The sequence below is a fragment of the Danaus plexippus genome, chromosome 15 (assembly GCF_018135715.1).
Source record: "Danaus plexippus chromosome 15, MEX_DaPlex, whole genome shotgun sequence".
NCBI classification, from domain to species: domain Eukaryota; kingdom Metazoa; phylum Arthropoda; class Insecta; order Lepidoptera; family Nymphalidae; genus Danaus; species Danaus plexippus.
Genome location: NC_083547.1, coordinates 8,621,080 through 8,646,869, shown reverse-complemented (window position 1 = coordinate 8,646,869; position 25,790 = coordinate 8,621,080). Strand labels below are relative to the sequence as shown.

Below are 25,790 nucleotides of genomic sequence, written 5' to 3'. Positions count from 1 at the left end.
TATTAGGTTGTGCCAAAGTTGAACACAAAAAACTTACACTTTGGAAGAATTCAAAAACACGTGTACGTAAATAATTTTACATAATTTTTTCATCTAGTATTGTACTAGCTTTAATTTTTTTAAGAGACAATAAACAAAATATACGCAATCAGACCTTAACGTTAGTTCTTCTATGAAAAAAATAACCAGTAAAATAAAATGATTTGTTGCATGTTTACCTGCCATAATGTCGGGGAGTGAGGTTTAGTAATTGCAAACATTTGTCATTCTCAGAACGTTTTGTTTGTAACTTCATTCAAACTGCCATCAAATTTAGTCAAAAGATAATTTATAAAATTACTAATTTCCTTAACTTTAAAAAAATATATGGTCGATATGTTATTATACTAAAACTTTTAAACATGCACCCAATTTTGGCGTTATGATAAATTAATATTTTACTTTGTCAGTTAGCTAAAAGTGAGCGGCACATGTAAAATTCCTTGTATACTATCATTATAAATCCAACTGAGAATCTTTACTATTATATTTATGTAAAGCAAAAATATCTTACCCTTTTACCTCTTCACTGCACAGTGGAAGTTAATGTGTTGTACGATTAAAATTAGTTTTTATTTGTATTGATTGATATATATCTGTATTCTGATTGATTATTTCACTAAATTTTGTTTCGATGACTACCTCTCTATGATGACTAAATAGTCTTCACAAATTAACACGCCTTAAATAAAGCATACACCTCTGTTGGAAACGAAAGGTTAAGATGCAGTCAGACTTAAAAGAGATCTAAGATATGAGCTCTTCAGGGAAATGGAAATGCACTTAATGCATACGTAATCAAATTATCTTTGCGCTGGTGTACGTTAGTCCACCAGTTACACCGATGCTAGATTTATTGCTTTAGAACGGAAGCTGTTTATTTTCACAAGTCGTTTTAAAGTCACTGCCATCTGATATTTATGCTATCTAATAATTGAAAGGTATAACTATCATTACAAATAATAAATATATAAAGAAGTATAAAAATATTTAAAATATGTATTCAAAATGTAAGGATAAGTCAAAGCTTATATTTATTATTCTTCATGTAAGAGACATTTATCTTTTTTCTTTTCATTTTAAATGTTAGGAATTGAAAAACTTTATTTTATTTAATATTCCAAACAACTGATGTTTTCAAATAAAATTCATATTCTAAATGTTTATTAATACTAAATTTTTCATTAAGTGTTTATTTTGCAAAGCAAATTGTTTTAAGTAAAACAAAATTAGTCGAGACTTTATTACAACTTTCTACTCAGGTTATTAAAGTGGATCTCAAGAGAATTTAATGAAAACATGGCAATGTGCTTAGTTGTAATTTTATATTAAGTATTTTATTTTTTTTGTTACTTATCTCCATAACTTGATAGAAGTTATGTTATTTTTTTTCTTAAATATTCTCAAAATTTGAAAATTAGGAAAGTTTACCCTTGTTTGTTAATATAAACAGCAACCCCATTCCTATGCTGTTCTAAAATCTAAAAAAACAGATGTAGAAAGTCATATAAGCAATCCCCTATGAATAAGTGTTGTTGATTTTTTTATGTTTTTTTGGTTTGTTTTTTTTTATGTAATGGCTGTAAATTTATATAATATAAAGAAAGAATAATATATCTTTGTAAATTTATATGGATCAGTAGTCATAAAATTATTAAAAAAAACACGTCGTATTATCCGAAAACCTTAATCTCATTTAAATATGTAAATATTTCTTTTTAACTATGATTATGATATATTGTATTCAGAGAAAATATTAAATATATTGACATAAAAGAATCAACGTGTATTTGACATCGTTTTTGCGTTAATATAAACCCGATCATTGTTTCCGGAAAAGTCGAGACGAATTAAAATTTTTATTCACTGAGTACAGAACCTGGATTTTACGAAAATTTAAACACTTTCACTCGAATTACCACTATAATAAATTGTAGACATAGTTAAGTATCCACAGAAATAAAAATCAATTTCTTCCACTTATTTATATTTTAAGAAATATTTTTATGTTATCATGTGTTATTTTCCGCGAGGCACGGTGTAATACACACTCATGTTAAATATCCATTGACAGTGTAACGTTTGTTCGAGACAAACTGTCACTTACTAATGAGAGGTCGGCTGTGTGAACTCGGCATTCGTACATTTTTAATCTGATGCTGAGAGTTCCACCTTTGTCTGACTCTCGTGGGATTGTTCTACAAATTCTAATACATTTAGTGCATTCCTGTTCCAAATGGGGCATGCATTAAGAACGTGTTTTGGAATACACTTAACTTCATTTATAATTCACGAACATTTTGAAATAGCTGAAAGTAAAGACATACATGAATAGGATTGTGTTTCGTTTTTTTCTTTAAAATTTTAAATGATTGTGGTTTGCTGTCGTTTAGATTCATTTTCTTAAGTTATTTAAAGAACGTTTTATATAAAATTTATATTTGTAAATTAAGATATATTTACTGTTAACTATTACAAATAACATCAATCAATACATATTATAAAAGAAACTCCCTCGCCTGTCTGTCTGTCTGTGTGTCTGCCTCGTCTGACAGTCTGTTCGCGATAAACGGCAATACTACTCCACCGATTATCTAACAGTTATCACCACTCGATATCGTGATTCTCAAAGAAGGTTTTAATATATTATTTGTTAAGTTTTCGTATTTTCTTGAAATAAATAAAATCATCATCATTGAAAGGAATTTCTGCAAAACATACAATATATTTCCGCGTTTTATTTTTAATCACCGTTTAATTACAAAATGATGTGCACACATTTGTTAATATAAACATTTTTATTTTCTACATTAGCAATGGAGAAAAAATTATACAGTATAGTATACATTAATAATATAATATTTTATAGTAATAATTTATTGTCTGATTTCAGTACCAACATAAGATATGGAGAATAGCAAAACGTTTGAAATATAATAGAAGCTGTAGAACATTTTAAAAGAAAGTTTTACAACCGACTCGAATCGGATCGCTATCACATATAATTATAATAATTTTAACGTTTCATTGGTGTGGTATCTGTACCATAAAATCAATAGCCGAGCTAAGTGAACTGATTTTTATTCCTTCCTCTACAATAAGATTTTTATTTCGACTAAACAGCAAGTGAAAAATCCATAAAGTATAAAATGGTTACTCAGGGTGTCGTTGCTAAGTTATTTAATTATTTATGTACCAAAAAAAATACAATATCATAAAAGAAATGGAATACAGGAAAGATAATATATCTCTATTATGTGTTTATAGGGCTATAAATCCACCTAGTGGTTTTTTTTCTGATATATTAACAAACTTTCCGTATGTCCAAAAATACTTCATTTTTAATATTTTTCGAGTTTATTTTTGTTTCCAATACAGAAATATAAGGAAATGTTATTTAATAAGACGCTAAGATCTTCTGTTCTCTTCTCTTCTCGCTCTTCTATTCTCTATCATTTTATTTATTTAGACAGACTCATTTTACGGTGATTGGTGCCTATGACGAAAGAAAAAAATGTATCAAGGTATGGCATAGCAATAGAAAAAATTATAATAATCAATTCTTATTGAAGTTCAATTTCACGATCTTTTATTGATTTACATTAGATTATTCTTTCGTCTCCTTAAAAGTTATAATGCTCAAGCCTCGACTATAGCATACAAAATCATCAAACATCATTTATTGAATGAAAAATTAAATTTAATGGGTGACTCATTAATCCATTTACAAACTAATTTTAGTCACACTGCTTCCGCCGTGATGATATATTTTTTATGATCCCACTATTATTTTTTTTACTATCTGTCAGATATATATAGTTTTTTTTATTATTTAGAAGCACATATTATGAATGAAAATTTTTACAATGGTAAAATCATGTTCTAAAAAGTTAATATACGAATAAACGCAAACAGTCCATAATTTTTTGCTTACTGAGTCATTAATGTTGTTATTTATCAGGTTCGTCGTGTATGAAAAGGAGAATGTTAGATACAATAATTATAATTATAAATATATTTTTTTTATGTTAAAACTAAAGTCAGTTTTAGTAAATAATACAATGTAAATTTTAACACATTTAAAGTTTCACCTGTAAATATCAACACGGAAACACTATAATCGAGATCAAAACTATGTAACGTAATTAAAGTTAAGTTAAATTACGTCAGTTAGTTTAGTTTCAAAGGAAGCTCGTAGTGGGTCGCGATATCAAAGTATCGGAGTATCAGAGTATCGGTTGAAACATGTTTACTTTACATAATTGATAGCAGTGTGGGAAGAACGCAGCTGCTTTGTTCTATACTAACTTCAAATTGAAAACGAAATGTTAAAAATTCTGCTATAAACATAGCTATATGAATACAACATAAAAACATACTTCCTTTTATGAAGAAATACAAGTTTTCTAACAAAGTTTTTGGTAAATAATACTAAGATTCTCGTATGTTGCTATGCGTTTTTAATCTAATTTTAATTACATATTAGTTGTGTTTAAATGAATACATGTGGAAATTTTAGATTTCATCGTGATTTTTTTGTAATTTTCTATTAACAAAACTACGGATATTATTAGCCGAATTAATAAAATATTTCCAGAGAGGAGAGACTTCTTATTAATTTTTTTTTGTTAATTACTTAATTATACATTTCTGAATATCTACTTATATATATTTGAGCTGGACAAGCTGGTTCATGCTTTGTTTTAAGGAATGTTATTTGGCAAGGGACCTATTATTATGAAACAGCAACATCGTAGCTTCATTGTTAAATATTATTTATTTCATTTAATTCAAAACTACTTTTATTTTCAACGTTATCTTTGCTAATATAAACAACTGTGTGTTTTTAAAATGATCCTTTTATTTTTAGAATTTCTATCGCATTTCAGTTAAATAAATGCAATATAGACAAGATATTGAAACGCTATATGTATGAAAAAACTATGGTTACTTTGTTGTAAAATAAATATAGACGTAGCTGTTACAGCTGTTACTATATAAAATTAATTAGTGAATATGTTTGAAATTGATTATTTTGGTATATGATAAAAGTACTAAGCTAATACATAACTTATAAATTTGTTGCCAAATAAATAAAAAGAAAGTTGACACTTTTTTAACTTTTTTGCCATTCAATGTTTCAATGTCAAAAGGATTTCACCTTGTCTTCTTATCAGTTGTACATTGTAACTCTGTCGCTTACAATTACGTTTATATTCCAATGTTTAACGATATGTTCAATTATGTTTTCTTCTCTTTAATGTATATAATATGATTTGAGAAAATTGTAAGCGTTTAGTCAACTTCAACACAGCACAAGCACAGAAACATACAACAATAAAAAACAAAATTTGGGGCAACTTATATATATATATATACCTTTTTTATTGTATCTACTGCATATATCATATTGTTATATAAATCGATACTTCTTCATTAATCAACAATTTTTACCAAAAATAAAACAGTAACAAAAATATTATCACGTATCCAATAAACAATTAAGGTATTGTTTATATTTAAGCAGGCATTCAATATCTTGTTTCTAATGTATATGTGTATACGTACCCTTTGAATTAAAACAACATCGAGTTATTTCATGGTTTATTGTTTATCAGTACATTTAAAGCATTATAAAGTGCCTTTAGTCTACTCTTACAGTAGTATTTACATGGATATACCAAATTAAATCATAAAATATTGTTCATTAACAATTATACGCTTAATAAAGGTATGTAGATGTACATTTATTGAATTGTCTATTATTAACTGTATATTTCATTAATATTTTGAATAGTTATACATATATTGTCAATAAATTAGGACCTGTTAGGATTATTTTATTTAAATTATATAATACTGCGTGTACTATCACGTGAGAGATGCTGTTTCACCCTAATGTTATATACAGTGCTTGTTTTGAAGCATTGAGGCCAAGCGATTCGATACTGTGTACAGTCTGATAGTAAATTACGTCTGCAAATAGCTGAAACATCGCCAAATATCTAAACCCATTGTATTAGTGTATTAAAAATAATAGTTTTATGAAAAGATTTTTTTTCCAGGAAATTTTCCAACAGCAAGAAACCCCTTTACAATTAACGTTATAACACTAATCTAGCGTAAAAACTTGGTGGTACACCCTACACAGTCATTCATGTTCTGGCAAAAATATAATATTTCATCATATCTTTCTACAAAACTTTCATTAAAAATTAATTTTCTATCTAATGTCTTAGTCCATAAGAAATTTTAATCGGTTTTTAAAATAGTGAAAACGAAATCCGGAGCTGGTGAAAATTAGAAAAAATATTGCGTCATTAGTTACAATGAGATTCACAACCAATTTACAATATAGAAAACATATTTATGTTTTCAACCTTTTAAAATTCCTTACACTAAAACTTTGCCTTAAATACGGTTTAACCTCGCGATATTGTCAGCGTATTAAAACTAACTTCACATAAAATAAAGTCGTAAGATTCCCTCATCACTGTCAACACAGGATCAATGAACAAGATTTAAAAAGTCTTCATTAAAATATGTTCCGATAGAGGAGCTGCGATATCACGCATCATGTTCTTTCCATTTTTTTCCTTTCTATGCGTACACTTTTTTTCTTTGTGTCCAATTTCTGATTTATTGTGTGTTGTCTTTATTTGTGTGGATACTGAGAGATCACGTTTACCCTCACATTCTTTTCTATCACACGTTCTGTCAACTGTTAATTTTGTATCAAAAGCAAGTTCTGTATTATCTATAACTTGTTCTTCTTTAATTCTTTCCTCGTATTTTGAAATTTTTTCTTCACTAGATGCGGGAGATCCAACTGCTAGTTGTGAGTGGTCGAAACAGGTTTTCGATTTCTGTTCGGAAATGAAACGATGATTATTATGAATGAAACGGAGTAGAAATATATTCTTTTAATATAAGCTTTTCATCACAATACTTCTTCGCATTTATTCAGTTTTAGGAATTTACAACATTACAAAATACAAAACAACAATTTGAATTAATTTGATTCGAAGATGACGACCTTATTGAGAAGTTTCTTCTAATTTACTATTTATATCCGTTGCACAAATTTTGTAAACATATATCATAACGCATACATGCTCTGAGTCATAACTTACTGTTGGATTGACAGCTTTCGAATAAATCTGAACTCGCCCTTCTAGCTCCATCTTCAGACGCCACTCCTGTAAGTACATGTGGGCAGCAGCAGTACTCGGCCAACCACGACGCCAAGTGTGCCATCTTGTGATAAATAACTCTTATTATAGCTGATCATTTCGTTATTATTAATACTAATATCTCTTTTACTATATCTAATTATTGTTTCAAAACTATTGCCATTAAAACGGTACACAATCAATAAATTCGAATCAAATACTGTGGAAAATAAACGCCAATACCAAAATTGCAACGTTTTACAATATAGGAAAAAGTTATTTGAATTTAAAATCAAAAAAGCTGTTTATATCAACATGGATGTTAAAATAATAAAGCATTCGCGGAACTCAGTGTTTGTGACAAAGGATATTCATATTGTCCAACCATTGTGTTATATCTCCCATTTATACGTTCATTTTGGCGTAAATGCATTGTTTGATATAATCACAATAACGTTCTATAATTACCAGGGTCGTGTATTATATATAATAATTAATAAATTCTTTAATCTTACTAATTAAGTATTTATTTTATGAACGTTAGTTGTGTCAACTTGGAAGTAAATTGGTGTTATAAAAGAATATATAACAAACACAAACACTAACCCGTGAATCGTGCTTAGTAACTGTCAGATGTAATATTTAACCGAAACAGTTTTAAGGTGCTTAAAATTTTCAATGTTGCCAAATTTCTTAATAATAAGAAAAAAATGAAATAAAATACACAACAAACAGTTACAATAAAAGCTTTGTGAAGATGTAACAAAATATTATAATATCAAAGAAAATCCTTTTAGCTTAAGAGAACCTTCCGTCGCCTCTAAAAGAATATAGATTTACACAAAAATTAAAAGTTTATTAACTTCCAAGGACTCCAAGCCCTTTCCGATTTGATTATATTTCAAAGGCAAAAAAGGGAATCAATTATATGTACCTGGTTAAAAGTTGAAGAACCCTCGATTTTTGTCCCAGACTCCTGTATACAAGCGCCGTTGATCGGAGTGAGATCAAATCACCCCTCATTGCTTTTTCAACATTCCTATTTCTGAAACTAAGTCTTGTGGCTTCCACGAAATATTTTGCGGCGGCTCCCGGTAATCCTATATAAAAATATTAAATGTGATATAACAGTATAAGATACGATCAGTTTGATATCCTTGCGAATTCTAGCTGCAATATATCAAACATTCCCCCCGATAAGCTGACAGAATATAAAATAAAGAAAAATACCAAATCACGAATTCTGTAGTAATTTAACAAATAATATGGTTTTTGTATCTAATTATATTTTTTAGTTGTAATAATTTATATTACGTTACCCCATCATAAGTTTATTTTGACGTACCTTTATTTCTATACCAGTTTCCATATAAAATGTAATGCTCCCAATTATTGGGCTCCAATTCAACTACTCGTGCCAATATTCTCGCCTTTTCAGGTTCCGGCTTCAAGGACAGCAATTCAATGTAGGCTTGAACAAAACGTGGCTGGAGTACCACACAGCGCTCGAGTATTCTCACAGCCTGGTTTATTCGGCCACCTTTCCTGTATAAAGCAATTTATGATTATTTTATGAAAACCGATAATTAAACAATTGTACATCGTAATTATTTTTTTTATTATTAGCGTAGATTTTAAAACAGTATTTATTAAAAATTGTCATGTTTTAAGTTTTAATTAAATTATAGACAAGTGAGTTTGTATGAGTGAATTTGTGTTGATTAATGCTGGGAAAGCTTCTTTGATATTTCTAGCATATCAAATAGGTATAGTTCTTTCATTAGTAACTATTGTGTGCTAGATCGTGACTTGATATAAGCGGTCATTTTAATTCATATGAAAACTACGACTATAAGTTTGATCACAAAATATACTATGGTTTTCATACTCCCTGTGTTTCTATAGGATCTGTAATTTACAGGATCTTTGATATTTAAAAAAACCAACCCATCAATAATAGAACTTCCATCAATTACTTAAATTAAATTCGTTATTATAAATGTTTCCAAAAAGATGATTCTTTTTAGACCTTAAAAATATAAAATTCAGAACACTAATGTTGGTGTTACCAGACGCTGCGACCACATTTTTAACTTCGGAACCTAATTAAACTTTAAATGAAGTTGGTGGTACTAAAACTAAGTTTGAAATATTATAAAAATGCTACGATAAAAGCTTTTGAGGAACCGGACAAAAAATACACTTATGTAATTTTTTTTTTTTAAAGATTTTGATAATGAAATAGGAATAATGGAAAATCAGTTGTCGAAGTTTGAACTTGCAATCTTAACAAAAAAACTGCTTTAGCACAATACACTAGAATATTTTCGGTAGTTTCAATTTTTTTCTTTCCAAAAAATAAAAAATTTGCAGTCACCTCAAATTAAATACTTTCAAGTACAATACAAATATTTAATTCATACAGAAACTTAATTTAATTTATCGCATCAGGATGTGAATACACAAACTTATCGTTTTATTTAAATTTTGGTTTATTTAAAAATTGTTTAAAGCTAATTGTCGTATCAAATAACCATATAAGTGCTTGTTACATGGATCCCGTTTACTCTAGTGCACCACTCACTTATAAAGTTTCGCCAGATTGTAGTGCGCATTCACGTGGTATCTGTTGTGTGCGATCGCTGATAAGAAGTGCTGTTCTGCGTTCTCCGCGTTACTGAGAGTGCCAATATTATTGTGAGCACTCGCGTACGTCGGCCATAACCTGTTACATTATGTAGATACAAAAATTATGCTTCTGTTATCGCTATTAAAAACTTTCTAAAACAATAGATACATATATTAGCCCAAACGAATTACATATACATTACCTTGGCACAAATTTAAATACATCTCGTTAATTAATTCTAAAAAAAATATTCAAATAATCAAATTAAGATAATTTGTATATGCTATATGTCTTTTAATAATTCGGTAATAGGTTTAGTTAATACCATTTGTTAAGCATTTGGCTTGAGAAAAGTAATAATGTTTATGGCCGAATGTGTTTATAATACAATTTGAAAAGCGTGGAAATGGTTTTAAACTTCGGACATTTTATTGTTCTACGCTATCTTGTCATGCTAGAATGCGATACCTAAATAGACATTTATTTAAAACGATCAAATGAAACTACTTTTAAAACTACTAGAAATATCTACCAAGTTGATAATATTACGATCCCAATATTAGATTTATATAACAAAGGTTATTTATTTGTCGTCCGAATGTACATTTTCAATTAAGAAGGAAAATATTTGAAGTGCAACATAAACCTCACCTCAAAGCTTCTTTGTAATGTTTGATAGCGTTGTCTTGCTGCTCTGTTTCTCGAAGGAAGTTGCCAAAGTTGTAGTGCAGTTTGGCATTCTGCGGCAAAGTCACTAAATCCGCTCTAAAACAAAACACATTTAGGTAATATGTTGAATTTAAAGGTCGTAAAGAGTGAGAATCGTAAATTGTGAATGTTTATGCCCAGCTGTATACTTACCATTAAACATCTATGTATTATTTTAAATGTTTTTGATATAAGAGTAATTGCTATTACACCGATACAGCGTTCATTCTTTTTTTATTTAACAAATTTCAATAAACCACAATCTATAGATAAATATGTATATACCTAAGTAATGTTGCTCGATCTTTCCAGTCGGCATTCCTTTTATACGTTCTTGCCACACCGCTAGCAGCGAGCACCGCAAGTCCCACAATCAAACATATCTTGGTCCCTGGCTTTGAATACCACATAAGTTGCACACCGTAGGCTGTTATAATGACGCTTCCAACGCTATTAATAAAATTATTTTAATTATTAATACTTCTTAAATAATGATCTCCTTAACTACCTAATTAAGGTTTTCGTAGTCATAATAAACATATATTAATACTACAATTTTATTCTATACAAAGTATATTTTTTATAGAAGAAAATTAAAACAATAACTTTACTATAATGTGATTAGACAAATGTACGGTAAATGTTCCGTGACCTACCTAGGTATGTAAAGAATTCTTTCAGCAATGACAAATCCAACGGTGACGAGTAGGTTGCTGGCCGGCACGAATGGTACCACCAGCAACAGTAAGCCAATAACAGCAGGCGTATGTCTTTGTACCTGTTAATATGATTGTTATTGAAATTTTACTGACTAAACCAAGACCTCTAATCTTCATAATATAATGATAAATTACAATAGGTGTGTTAGTGGAAATTAAACTGAAACCACAACTATAGTCCTCATAAAATCTTACTGAAGATATAATTTATAAAGACGCATAAATTTAAAATTAACATTTTTATATACTAGTTTTGACATTCCATAACCAAATGGAACTTTGCTTTTCAGATACTATGAGTTTTTTATTCTTGTGTAACTACACAATACCGACGTTTTGATTTTTTTTACAGCGACCGTGATCACGGGCAGAGGAGATCGGAGATATAGGAGAGAAGTGTCTCTCGGTTAGTGTTTTATTTGTTATTGATGGCCAACGATTTCTTCATTTTCTAGCTTATCGCTCTGGTTGCTCGCAGAAGGCGCTCACTATGTCTTGACTAAGCTTAAAAAATGAAGATTGCATCATAAATTCAAATCGATTAGTTTTATAGAAGGCGATTAAAATCATGTAATATGTGTGTATATTTCAAATTGCAAGTGAAAATATATACTGTACAATGGAGTCTATGTATGTATCAATTTTTAGCAATTAATTACCTTCACTACGATTTCGAACATTAAATTCCGCTCAAAAATTTCTATATTAGTTGGTCAAATATAAAATATACATTTAAATAGAATTAGGTATTTTTATTAACACACATATGTACTTTGTCAATACAACGAGTAAGTGCAATCATTAATTGCAGTTTCATTACGTTTATTTATTCAAAGCACACAAAATCTTAACATTAAAGTCCATCAACCCGTTTTAAGTAAAATCAAACATGTACATCCACTTAGCAGAACAAATAATTTAAATAACATATTTCTATATCAACGAAAATCGTTTTCATATCGAAAATTTCATTTAGCCTTGTAAATATTTGAACAACATACCAATTTTGTATAAAATACTGAATCATTTAATTTCTTATTAATTTTGAAATGAGAAATTTCTATAAACCTTCTTTATAATAAATTTCATATATGTATGTGTAATGTAATTGAAGATCAAAGGCACAAAACTCAGACGCCAAATGCCAATCCGATATTATAATGCCTTAGAGTTTTTGTAAAATTTATTTAACGAATATTTTATTCATGATAATATTGAAATATGCGTTTCTCAAGTACTTGTGCCTACTAGACTTAGAAATGAAAACTATTTTTGTGGTAATATTATAAGACTCAATTCTTTTTCCTCTTATTCTAAATGATCAGTTTCTAATATTACCGTAATGTATTAAATAGAATTCCTTCATATACCTTCTTTGACTTAGAAATATTTTTAACTCCTACGCGAACACAGTCGTTGGCAATTATAAAGTTTATTCAATGTTTAATATTCAAAGTTACTTCCAATCAACTTATAACTTATATGAACTTTTAACCTATAAGAACATGATATATATGAAATAGGCAAAGGGTCAACTTACGTCTAAATCTGCAACACATCTATAGCAAAGGACCAGCAAAGCACCAAAAGCAGCACATGTCAACAAGTTTCTGGGATCCCATCCACTAGCGATGAGTGGAACAGAACCCATCTGCCAATCGTGACTTAGAGACCACGGACACAGTAGTAACCACCAATTGAAAGCCGCCAAGTAGCAGAAAGTCATCAACCTATACGGAGAAATAAATTAAAATCAAAATGATCTTTCAGTGAATCCAAAAATATTTTAAATCTGTAGACACCAGAAATTCATCTCCTTATTAAGGCAGCCTTTACAATAACTATTACTTTCAGCGTTCTGTAAAGAATCTCTTTCACATTGTATGCACCAGAAAAATATTCAAGGTGTAAGAAAATGCTAAACAACACTTACTTCTTTTAAAAGTATTTAATAAAAAGACAAGACTTTTCCATTTACAACGTAAGCAGAGATTTTATTTTTCCTTATATTGAAAGTGTAGTGTTGAAAATTAAATATGATTACAAAAAATTTCAAAACAAAAAGTGTTGGAGTGATCAAACCTTTTCGATTCAACTGACAGTAATGTTTTTAGCTTTAATTTTAGACAAAAACCTAAATGATTGACAGTCGAACCAAGTTTATGAAAGGGCTAACAATAACAGATTAGAACCCAGTTAGAAGTTTTGCAACTATACAATGGAATGTAAATTAATGTCAAGCGTCACGGGTTAAAATTACAATGGAGTAAATAATGAAGTCATTTAATTTAGGAAATCAAAACTTTTAAGGCTTTTACAGCTAATTCGTATACCTCGGGGTTTTAATTGAATTCTTAATAACAAAACGTTGTTGATTCCTTTGAAATTTAAGAATTTATTAAGCAATCTAAACTTATTAACTAATTGCAATATAAAATAAATTTCAGCTTAATTGCTTTTTTATTGAAATTTTAATTTTAAATTTATTTAAATTGGTTCAAAAATTTTAATTTTTTTATTTAAAATAGGTAATGTAGTCAATAAAGTATGAAACTACTAACAAGCTGTTTCCTTTCCCAAGCCAGCTTGATGTTATATTGTACTAAGGATAAAAGAATGTAGAAGTTTTGTTGTGAATTATTACCGAGAGTATATAAACTAAACATATAACTTGAATTGAAAACTTGGCTCAACATGTCGTTTGTGCTGAAGAAAAACTACAGGCATTATGCAAGCTGACTATTATGAAATTCGAATGTAACTAGCATCTTATTTCTTACTTATAAAACGTTTGTTACGACATCAGTTTGTTACTTATGGCATCGTAGTTTTGAAAAAGTTATAAATAAAATTTGGTCCCAGAGTTCGGCTAGGCTCATGTTTTATAGGATTTTTCAATTCTAAATAATACGACCTTCTGGTTCATAGACAGGCTGATAAGTGCTTAAACTTTCATAATATGATATAGAATATTATTTTTATTTATATCATGTAAATGATAATAATCACCTTACGAAAAAGCTCGGGTGGAAAGAAGCCGGATTGTCCTGGGGCGAGAATGTTGGCCATGTCCCTTGTAGCAACGCCAGGCGAAGAGAAACCAATAGAGCCAGTGATACAAGCACTTTTGTCGTCCTTATTGAAAGACCAGAACATTTTTTTTCAAACTTCAACGTACATAATGATCTAAAACAAAATATAAAATTTTTAATAATCTTCATTCATTTGAAATAATCCACAAGCAACACAATTAATAAATGTTTTCGCAGTCATTATTCACAATGTGAATTTAAAATGATGAACAATGAAACATTAAGTTTTATTATGCAACAGTTCTCCCTCGTCCGAGTACCAGTTCAATTATGTCTGTAGGCAAATATAATTTAAAATATCAATAATCAATTTATCCTACATTGTTAATTTTAATTACTACTCATTAATCAGTAACATGAACGGATCGGAACGTTACTAGCGAGTAGCGTTACTTCATTAACAAGCAATGTGTTACGTCCAATATATTTGCAATTTAATGAGACAATTTCATCTCAAGCACTCTCAGTATAATTTACTTGGATTTCAATGATGGAGAAAATTTTATTGCGATTAAATTTTAAAGCAATTATTTTAAGTGATAACGCGGTGAATTTTAATAATATTTTAGGCGATTTTTCTGGTAGCGCAAAATTTAATATTGGAGAAGGGAAATGCTTTTAAATGGTAATTAATTTAATTTTTTTATAAAAAAAATGTTACTATAAAATATGGAATTTTTAAAAATTATCATTCACGACGGTTCCTTACAAAGGATCGAATGATCGTTCTAGACTATAGTTTGATTAAACTTATACATCAACAACAAGATTAGACGATATTAAAAATATTACATTAAGCAGGATCATTAAATATTATAAAGAGCTTTGAATACTTTTAATCTCGTGATACGATAATAATGTTGTATGTCATCACTTTTTAATACAATTATTAAAAGAATAATTTATACAATCTAATTATACATAAACTTATATACACAATTATAAATTTCCATATTAGTATTCTATAGAATTGAATTTACTTGGACATTTAGGTGAACACAAGATTATTGTATTATATTCTATTGATTATAACCAATACGCCTTAAACGACAATTACCAATTAGATTCACCGGTATTGTTACATGACCTCCTGATTCTCGAATCTATTATATTATTTGCTTGATCACAAACTCTAAATGCAAAAATTTCAATGGAAAAAATATTAATATGATTATTATAAAATCCTTTTTGATAATAAATATATGGGAAAACTACGTGAGACTCAATACATGAAGTTCGTTGTTCGGATAGAAATCTATTGAATGGCTGTCCATTATTTCTATCAACATTAAATTAGTGTTGATAATATTATATAAATGAAAACGTAAGAATTTTATCCGTAATATAAGGAGCTGTTATAATGACGTGACTAGTAATAGACTATAAACAAATAATTGTAAGAAAACGCATTTTTCTTAACATATTACACAAACATAAATATATATATATATATATTTTTTGTAAAAGTTTCTTAAACCTTGTGAGAAGTACAATAAGAAAGTTTGTAATACACAGATTAAGACAACGTTCGGTACTTTTTCCAATTAAAAAAAAAAACAAAACAAAAGGATTCTGAAAATTAATGGCATACCAAAAAAAACTTTATGAGACATCCATAGGACGCGAAATCTTATGACGAAGAAATTTACGAAATGAAATTAAAAAAATAAATCACAATCATATTAATGTTGAAGGAAAAAAAAACAAACTTTGCGTTTGTTTGAAAAAAATAACTGAAACAAAAATAATTCGCTATGTACAAAAGTATTGGGCATATCGATATTCATTTTTTTATGTCATCGTAAAGAATTAGTGGTGTTTTTTATACAATTTAGATAGCGACGAACAATTTACGATACACAGAAGTACGTTAAAATACTTTAACAAAATGTAGCTTCGTATTTTGTTACTATTTTTATTTACTGTTTTATTATAGCTTACACTAACAATACCCTTTTGTTTGCAACTGTACCAACAGCAGAAACCAACGATTATCTCGTTTGTGAGTCCAAAATTAACTGAGTTATAAATTTAAATAATATTTTATTTCAATTTCGTATGATAAATTACCCGAAAAATTACGTTAATACTGGTCGTCTAATATTTTTGCACGTGACTGTATTATAATTAAGATAATAACAAGTGAAGGGAGAACTTTGTAGGCCTTTTTAAGAGATTTGCTCGACTGCAGGAACATTTAATAGTACACATCACAGTTCAAATAGAGGAGAAATTGACAAAGCAGCTTTTTTATATAAAGCGTATTAGACATACCAACATTTTTTAAGATGAACGTGAGATATACAAATAAAACGTCAACCGTCAGTTATTCATCGATGTGATTATTATCAATAAACATAAAACATAAAAATTATATTTATTTTCTACTATTGAACTTAAATCATTTATTAACTTTGCTGTCGGCGATGTCTCGCAATAGACAAAGTATTATTAGAACTCCGTTCAAATAACCGCTTCTGTAATCCGGAACCAGAAGTCATGATCCATCCTAAATTTACCTTTTTACGAATGGCCAACATCTGTAGAAGTCAATAGCCAGGTTGAGCAACAGGATTGTGACGCCAGTCTCCTTGGCCAGCATACTCAGAGCTCCCAAAATAATACTCAACCATACGGATTTCTTGTTACTCGTCGGTCTAAACAATTTAGAGAAAAGAGAATTAATTTGACAGTATAGAAACAACGACTTTGAATACTGAATCAGCGGTTTCAATTGTAATTTTTACTTCTATTAATAAATATTCAGCCAGAGAGATGTTACAGAAAAACTACAAACCTTTCTTATGTATTTTTTTAATATAAATGGCACAATTAAAACTTATAACCTATTCCAGACTACATGATTGCCCAATGTTAGGATGGCAAAGCCATTCAATGGCTTGTGTGGTATCAGGAATCTTCTGGTTCACACGGCTAGGTGTTCATATCACGGAGACAGTTACGTCACTCGTTATATAATATTTTTTATATACAACGGTGTTACCTCGATAATGCTCGTTAAATTTTCCGTATGTTTGGCTTATTAACAAACTTACTATACCTTTGCTATTTCTAGATACGTAGCTTTCTTTTTCCACTTAAATTTAAGCAAATCTTCTTGAAAATTAAAAAAAAGAATAATTTTGCAAATATTTCATATATATTAAGAATTTGTCAAATAAATGGTTAATCATATCCTAGTCGTTACAAATAAATAAACCATTTTATTCAAAACCCCGCCCTCTTTCCATTTTGTAAATGGCCATATAATTATAGGTCATTACTACAGGAAAGTTTCAATCATTTTTTTGCCAATTTAAGCCTGATTGAGTGAAATATAATGTCACTCTTTTAACACTGCCATTTTCTAAAACCTTGTCGTCATGAATACGAAATACCTTTAAATATTGCTATTTATAAATACCCAAGATTACCTCTTTTTTAAAAAGACCATCTATTCGAGTTTGAATAATTTATATTGAATTGTCAAGCAAAATTTGCTATACACATATATGTATTTTCAGATATAGTGTTGAAACTGTCAGTTGAAACTGTCAGTAAAGTGAAGATCCACTTTCTAGCACAATTTTGAAAAGTATTATTTTAGTCCAATTAAAACATGTTTTCTCATCTCATCAACATAAAGTAAATAAAAATTTAACAAGTTTCGGTTAAAAAAAAATGTTTCTCCCCATTGATATTTTGCTGTTATTTAAAATTTAGAATTCACAGATAAACTTTATCCGAAAATAAACTGAAAATTGAAATGAATAATTCTCACCTATGATAAACTAGAAGCGAGGATAGGAAAAATATGCAAGCGAGTACATCCGCCCTGCCTACCACACCGGCTACCTGTGAAAAATGAAACGCATTACATATTTCATATCACATGCATTGGATACATATTCATGAGACTTGAAAAACAACGTGGACTGTACCAGACAATCATGGCAGTCGCTGTTGATAGATATTTTAATGCTGACATTCAACTAAATTTGTAACAGAATTTCATGAAATATGAAATGTTTTAGTAATTTATTATTAGTGATGAACATATTTATATATTATTTCACGACGGCCTCACCGCTTCGGTATGAACAGGATGTACCGCAAACAGCAATGCCGCTAATGCGGCGAACGGTCTTTGTAAACGCGCGATCGTCACGCATGCCCGCGCGACTAACGCGCAACACGCTGCGTGCAACAGAACATTGCAAACGTGCCACCACCATGGCTTTAAACCAGTTAATGCGTAATTTATCCTGCAACAAATTAATGAATGGTTATTCGAATGTATATTGAATTTTATTGTTTCGTAAAGAACAATAAAAAATGTCAGCACAATTGAAATCAATTGTTAACAAAAGTCGATACTTTAAAGGACAAATAAAAAGCCATTTTGTCCGAATATTAGCAGAATTCAATGAAATTTCTAATGATTCATCCTTCCATCATCAAATCCTTTAAACGTCGATTTGAGTATTAATCGAAATCATGCTTCAAATAATTTATCGGAATAACAAAAACGTGACAACGTACCTGGGTGTAATGGCAATTATTTTTAATTAAAAAAAATACTTGGTTACAATTTTAATAAAAACAAAATGTTATAGCATTACGTAAGAAATTCAGGAACACTGCCATCCGTACAGTCCAGACAGTGTACATTATTTTTGCGTTATGAGCAATCAATAGGCTTCTGTTAAAAATACATTTAATTACGTTTTTATAACTTTTATGCAGGTTCTGTCCACCTGAACCGCAACCGCACATCATATGACAGAAAGTCGCAATGCATGCAGATATTTTAAAACTTATTTAGCTTCGTTTATACTTTTATATTAACTAATTTATCTTCTATACTTCTATGCTTATATCTACCCTTATATACTTTATATAGATTTCTCTCAAATATTTTAATATGGTAGGTCATAAGCCTTTCATATATTTGGTAACATTTACACTAGCAAAATAGCAAAATATATTTTTTTATTTAACACAGTGACTATAAGGTTTATTTAATAATTAAATATTATCATTATTATAAAGTTTGCATTGTCATATTATAATATGCAAAATAATAATATGGGACATCCATCAAGCTTAATTCAGAAAAAAAAATTCTTGATGGACTTACAGATTTGTGAAATAATGTAAATACTTAAGTTTAATTAAATCTCGGTGATTATTAAAATATTTGATGATCATCGTTATATTGAGGTGTTAATTAATCTTGAACATATGTATTAAAAAATTCGGTTATTTTTATTCAAAAAAACTCAATTTATTAGTGCAATGGAACGACTAACAACATTATTAAGATATTCATAACTGAATTGTTTGAGTTATGCAGACATTCCTTTCTTAATTCTCATAATGATATTATTTCAAAAACTTGCGTGAACTCCATAGTTTGTTGGCTAAGTTTGTCTTGCTTACAAAGTACTTGTCGCGGCATTGTTCAAGTTTACAAAGAGGATTTAAGGGTCAGAATAATTGTTTTCAACGTACTTCTCGTTTTGTTGTTTACTTGTTCGTTCAACAAGTTGGGGAGTAGCATTACGGATTTTGATACAACTGCCACGTCATTTTAATGTTTTGGTGATTATATGTTTATATGTAGGTACATACATATAGATGTGTGGTTATAAGAATGCACTGCACACGAATCAGCTGATTTATCTCACGATAGCGGTTTGCGAGATATCAAGATATATTCGATCGTATAAACATGACCGTACGATGATATGATCGTACTTTGACGATGTACGGTTTAATGTCATTTATATTATGTTACTTTTACAATTCCTTTAAATATCGTTATCTGTAGGAAAAAATTCTAAATTATTAAAATAAAAATTTTATGACATAATATCTTTATTATCAAAATTACTGTTATATATTATAGTCTGTAAAGTTTTAATAATGATGAAGCTAAATAACGCAGTTCAATACAAATCATATTTAGAATGATGACGCCGAATATAATTACTATTAATTATGTTACCGTGACAGAATAACGTTTTGAAACGTATATTATAATTTTTAGTTAACGCCCCTAACGAGGAAACCTAAAGAACGAGCACTAGCTACATATATGATCCGAAAACCAGCTAAGATATTATATCTCACACTTTCACATTTCCTTACTTTGGTTTCTCTATTGAGTATTATATTTGGACCTTGCTTAAGTAAACTACACGCTAAGACCTTTTTCCCGGCAATTTACCCTGAGGCGTGAGAATTTCTTATAAAGGAGAATGTACGTCTATATTTACACCGAACGTTTTGCTTCACTCGACTGAGACACTTTACAGCGTTACGCCTTACTCTGTTATATCTACTATTCATGTAAAAACTTTAACTTATTTATTGCTTGTAAAAAATCTTTGAAAATATGAGCCAAATCGAAAGAAATTACAATGAGACTACTGAATATAAAATTATTTATCACGATAATTAAATAGTTAAGATAAACACTCTATTCATACAATAGTATAATTTTTGAACCACCAGCTTTTAGATAAAAAAATAAGTAAGTAAGTAAAATAGATATTATAAATAACAAAAAAAAAATAAATAAAACAAATTACCGAATTGTTAATGAGGAGAGTTATTTAGTTGTAAAACCTTGTCCATATTATAGTTGTTTATTATAGTTGTTTAGCAAAAAAAAAAATAGTTTTAAACCTACCCCTCAATTTAATGTTAACAAAATAATAAATAAAGTAAATATGACTCATAAAAATTATAAAACCATAAAGAGAGTTGATCAATCAGGAAACACAAGCTTTTTCTGCAGTCATATACCTTATAAAAAAAAATACGAATAAGTCGAAACAGATATTAAAAAAAAAATATTTAAACAACTATTTATAACTTTCTATAAAATGAACAATCATTATTAAAATAATAATTCTATTTAATTTAACTTTAATTATCATGTGTTGCTGAATTTAGAGTATAAAACTTATTTCAATAAAAATGTAAAAAACATTTTTTATTGTGTTTTTGATCCGGACCAAAAAAGCAAATGCTTTGAATCATTTGTGGATTAACCTTAATATCAGGGCAACCGTTTATATACGGTATTATGTGATTTTAAATAACAACCATAACTCACGTTCGCAGTTCATCATATATATAATCTAAATGCTCAACAATATTTTATTAATACATACGTTGTTAATTAATTGTTGCTATATGGAAAACAGAAACTTGCGTTTTATAGTACTGCGATAATTGTTAACTCATGACTTGGCCATACCGACCGTATCTCTCAGTAATTGTGGTGTTATTGTCCCAATCATTACCGTCATGAAACGTAATGATAATACTATACCGTATTCCATCCTACATTGTACATACATTACAAATGAATCACAAAGTCTTTATAAATCTATGTGCATAAAAAGTAACTTTTTTTACTTCAATAATAATATATATATTAATTTATATTCACGGGTTATTTATCCGTATTTTAAAAGTGAATTTAACTTTATTATTTAAGATAATGATTTCTAAAACAATAGGTCACTATATCATCTATGTAACGTATGTACATAAATATATTAAAACTATATAAATATATTGTATTATAATATAAATGTATGTGTGAAAATATATAAAGACGTATCAGTGGACATCGAAGTATTCCAATTAGAAGCGTATCTCTTCAATTTCCAGAGTTATGAGAATATCAGCAAAAACAAGCTATCAACGTACATAGCGGGTTGTAAGAGGTGGATCGGTTTTACATGGGTATCTCGAAAGCTATTAAAAAGCAATCAAGCGCTACGTTGTCCGCGCTAAGGCTTGGTTAAGTAAAATTTATCAACTGTGCGACGTAGCAGTTTCTGGTTTAAATATAACATTGAATTTTGAAACAATCTCCTATACCTTTTGACAATATAATCGGATACAAACAATATTGTTCATAGATTTAAATACATCAGAATAATAAAAATACGACCTTGAAAATTATAACATATTATTTTTTATATTTACATATTTAAATTAAAAGTAAATGATATATGGAAGTATTAATTGTTGTTTATTAAAGATAAATATCACTTTAAACTTATTAAAAAATTTCATATAAATCTCCCGAGCAAAAGATCTATTATGACTCAAACACTCTTTAAAGATTTATTAAAGCAACCAACGCTGCAATCGAACTTTATCGGTAAGTATAATGGGATGTAAAGGCACATTTACATTGTATGCAGAAAACAGATATTTGCTTATTAGAGAACATAATATGATATGTTTATAATAAGTTATACGAGTATCAGAAACTTGCTGATTTACGTATTAACATAAGTAAATTATCGAGTTTCGTTCTAAGTAAATAAGTCATTCTAACAAGTAGCTTACATAGATGTTTGAATACCACGCCGAAAACTATAGACTCTAACAAAGTTTGAGTAAATTAGCCAATTAGGCTAATAATTGAATTTAGAAACTTTACTAAGCTATACACGGCTTCGGTCTACAGTTGAAACGAGAGTAATACAATATAATAATAAATGTTGAATAATCGCTTGGAACTTGTATTCATTTTTAATTTAATGAATCTAATAAATTAGTTAAAAAACGTAGTTATTTTTAATGACACAGAATTAAAGCCAACATATTTTCTACGTGGGGTTCAAAAACATTCCAAAATCAGCCTCTTAATGTTCTCAGGGATTTCATGAAGAAGCCTTTACTTGGTGTCAGCGGATGAAAATATTAATACCGCGCTCACGCGAAAGCGATTAAACTTTTGAAGCCGAATGGTGGGTTCATTAAAGTGCGCTGCGGTTTGATGAAGACAATTTACAAACTATAATATTGAAGAAACGTTTAATGGTCATAAAGTTCCTCCTTCAACATTAGAAGGAACATATTTTCTTCAATCTTTGTTCATTCAAAAAGCTATACGAATAAGTAAAAACAGTAAGTTTAAGTAAGGGTCTAGCTTTTTAAATTATTGTACTGATTTTAGAACATTTGTTAACAAAATAATATAGGAAATAAAAAGCAATGAATATTTTAATATTGAAGTCATGCATTTTTATCATCGATTGTAAAATATTGAAATCCTTGTACTACATAACTTGTTTTTGCAATTTTAAAGCGAAATTGTTCACCAGAAAGCCTTTAACAGGCAATAGCTTTCGGGATAGCAAAAAAAATAAGGCACGTGTGCGGTCACGTCAATTCAAAATACCATAGTGGATGTCATCAGTGATTGCTTTTTCAATTAAATTTTTGAGTTTCATTGATATAACAAACGATATACTCGAACAAAGTCACGCGTTTATGTATGAATGTGTGATTTATTCCACTTCAAATTAATCGTAAGTGCATACGCTCTAATGACACCAACAGACTACATTTTTTCGAAATAATGATTCAGATATTATTCCTCCTATTAAAAATGTCAAACGCTATCAGTTTTATAGGTACATAATAAATATCAAAAACAAGCAAGTCTAGTACTTGAACAGCAAAATAAATAATTCATGTTATAAAATCGAAATGTCCTCTGTTACAACAAAGTGTCAGGCTATTACATATTTAAGGACAACAGTTTTAATAATATAATTTTAACAACTATAAAAAATACATCAAACTTTTCAAATTTTTCATTTTTAAAACAAAATTACCTCACTTTTTAGTTTAATGGACCAAAAAGTCTCAATATCTCAATTAAGTTCAATTATATATTCGTTAAAAACCAATCAATTCGGTAATTTTTATGGGTTTAAGTAAAAAACTACACAAACAAACATTAATAAATTTATATAATTATTCTTATAGAAAAAAAATATTTTATTTAAATGTACAACATTCTATATGTTGTATAAATAAAGCCCTTGCATATACTGTTGCACACAGCTATCGTAAGATTTCAAAGCGAATCTACTCAAAATTTTTACTATCGTGAAATTTTAAAAGAAAATATAAATGAGCTAACAAAAAAAAAACTTAAGCTTTCAAACTTTGAAAGGTATCAAAGAAATTTATTGATTGAACATTTCCAAATATACAATTCAAATATATCATACATACATACATTGCCATCATGTGATTTAATGCCTTGTATATATGTTTGCTATGATTCACAGATTTATCAATTCCTTTACTTTGTCTCATATTTAAGTTCTTTATTGTCATTACAATGCCTTATTTCCATAAAACATGCCGTCCATTATCGCGGGGCCATCAGACGACAATGACTGCGTATTTCACACAGACAGTTGTGATTAATGGAACTCGCGCAAATAGAGACAGCTTTGACAGCTAAAACACACCTTGCGACTTTTCAATGGATAGCCTTATTTTTTATTGGCATGTACATTATATTTCATAAATGTAAGTTTTATTTATGACTTCAATTTTGAATAATCAGCGTTTTTCTGAATATATTAATAACAGACTTATGTATATACTCTCATATATAAACAACCTATGTATAAAACTAATGTTTTATATAAATGACTCATAAACATACCTACATGTGTTAATTAATCACGTGCCCTATTTAATCATCAAAACTAGTAATTAAACTGTGTTAAACATAATGTATTTTAGAAACCAGTGTAAATACTAAAAAAGTAAACCACCCCGTTTAATCTAGCAACACTTTTGTCTCGTTCCAAACGGTTTAATCAAGAGCCCTCATATTTTTTCCTTTCACCATTTACACAAATCGAAATAAAAAGCAAGGACTTTTATCTTTTTCTAGCTTTTGTCCATTTATTTAAAGGCCTGGTGTATTAAGGCGGTGCCTCGGGTAAGAAGATAACAGCTGACCGAATGACAGTTGTTAAAAGAGCACTAGATTAAAATGTCCTAGTGTCTACTGTTCTGTACAGAAATCATGTGACAACAAAAAATGTGAACGAGAAAAAAGATTCAGTACCAAAACATATTATATCTTAAAGTAAGAAAAATTCATATTCATATTGTAAAAAAATTTAACCATACTATTAATTATATTTTGACTTTCAATATAATAATACAATTATATAAAATGGGATTAAAAAAGGAGATTTGATCGGCGATCCTTAGATAGTAATAATTATCAAATTATTCATATCCGCGTATGAACATACACGAAGCGTAAAATAGCTACGTTTTTATGGTCGACTAAATGTTTAAATTAATGTTTGAAGTAAGCATTTATGGTATATATAAAAATGTATTTTCACTGCATCCACGTTTTCTTTCTCATCTAATATTATGATAAAATAATTTATCACTATTAATTCAGGTGTAGATTTTATACCAGTTGCTATTAAAAATCAAAGAATGAAATTGGAGGGTTCGTTACATGTACACTTGAGACTAAAAAAAAATTTTTATGTTCTATTTTGTCACAAGACAGAACTGCTAAGAAACCCTAGATACATATATTTTTTCGTTTTGTTATCACACA

The 25,790-nt window shown here is 28.8% G+C and overlaps 1 protein-coding gene across 1 annotated transcript in view; it reads right to left on the bottom strand.

The window, feature by feature from the left end:
* Positions 1 to 5,630: 5,630 nt before the first annotated feature.
* Positions 5,631 to 25,790, bottom strand: part of LOC116766435 (protein O-mannosyl-transferase TMTC1-like) — a 70,001-nt gene continuing 49,841 nt past the window's right edge. Inside the window, exons 3-15 of the mRNA XM_032656274.2 lie at positions 18,447 to 18,624; positions 18,141 to 18,214; positions 16,879 to 17,016; positions 14,277 to 14,453; positions 12,808 to 12,997; positions 11,205 to 11,326; positions 10,834 to 10,998; positions 10,492 to 10,605; positions 9,796 to 9,936; positions 8,557 to 8,756; positions 8,146 to 8,311; positions 7,173 to 7,296; positions 5,631 to 6,905 (exon numbers count right to left, since the gene is read on the bottom strand). Of these exons, the coding sequence (XP_032512165.2) occupies positions 6,561 to 6,905; positions 7,173 to 7,296; positions 8,146 to 8,311; positions 8,557 to 8,756; positions 9,796 to 9,936; positions 10,492 to 10,605; positions 10,834 to 10,998; positions 11,205 to 11,326; positions 12,808 to 12,997; positions 14,277 to 14,453; positions 16,879 to 17,016; positions 18,141 to 18,214; positions 18,447 to 18,624 (2,134 nt within the window). The 3' untranslated portion in view covers positions 5,631 to 6,560. The remainder of the gene's footprint in view (positions 6,906 to 7,172; positions 7,297 to 8,145; positions 8,312 to 8,556; positions 8,757 to 9,795; positions 9,937 to 10,491; positions 10,606 to 10,833; positions 10,999 to 11,204; positions 11,327 to 12,807; positions 12,998 to 14,276; positions 14,454 to 16,878; positions 17,017 to 18,140; positions 18,215 to 18,446; positions 18,625 to 25,790) is intronic.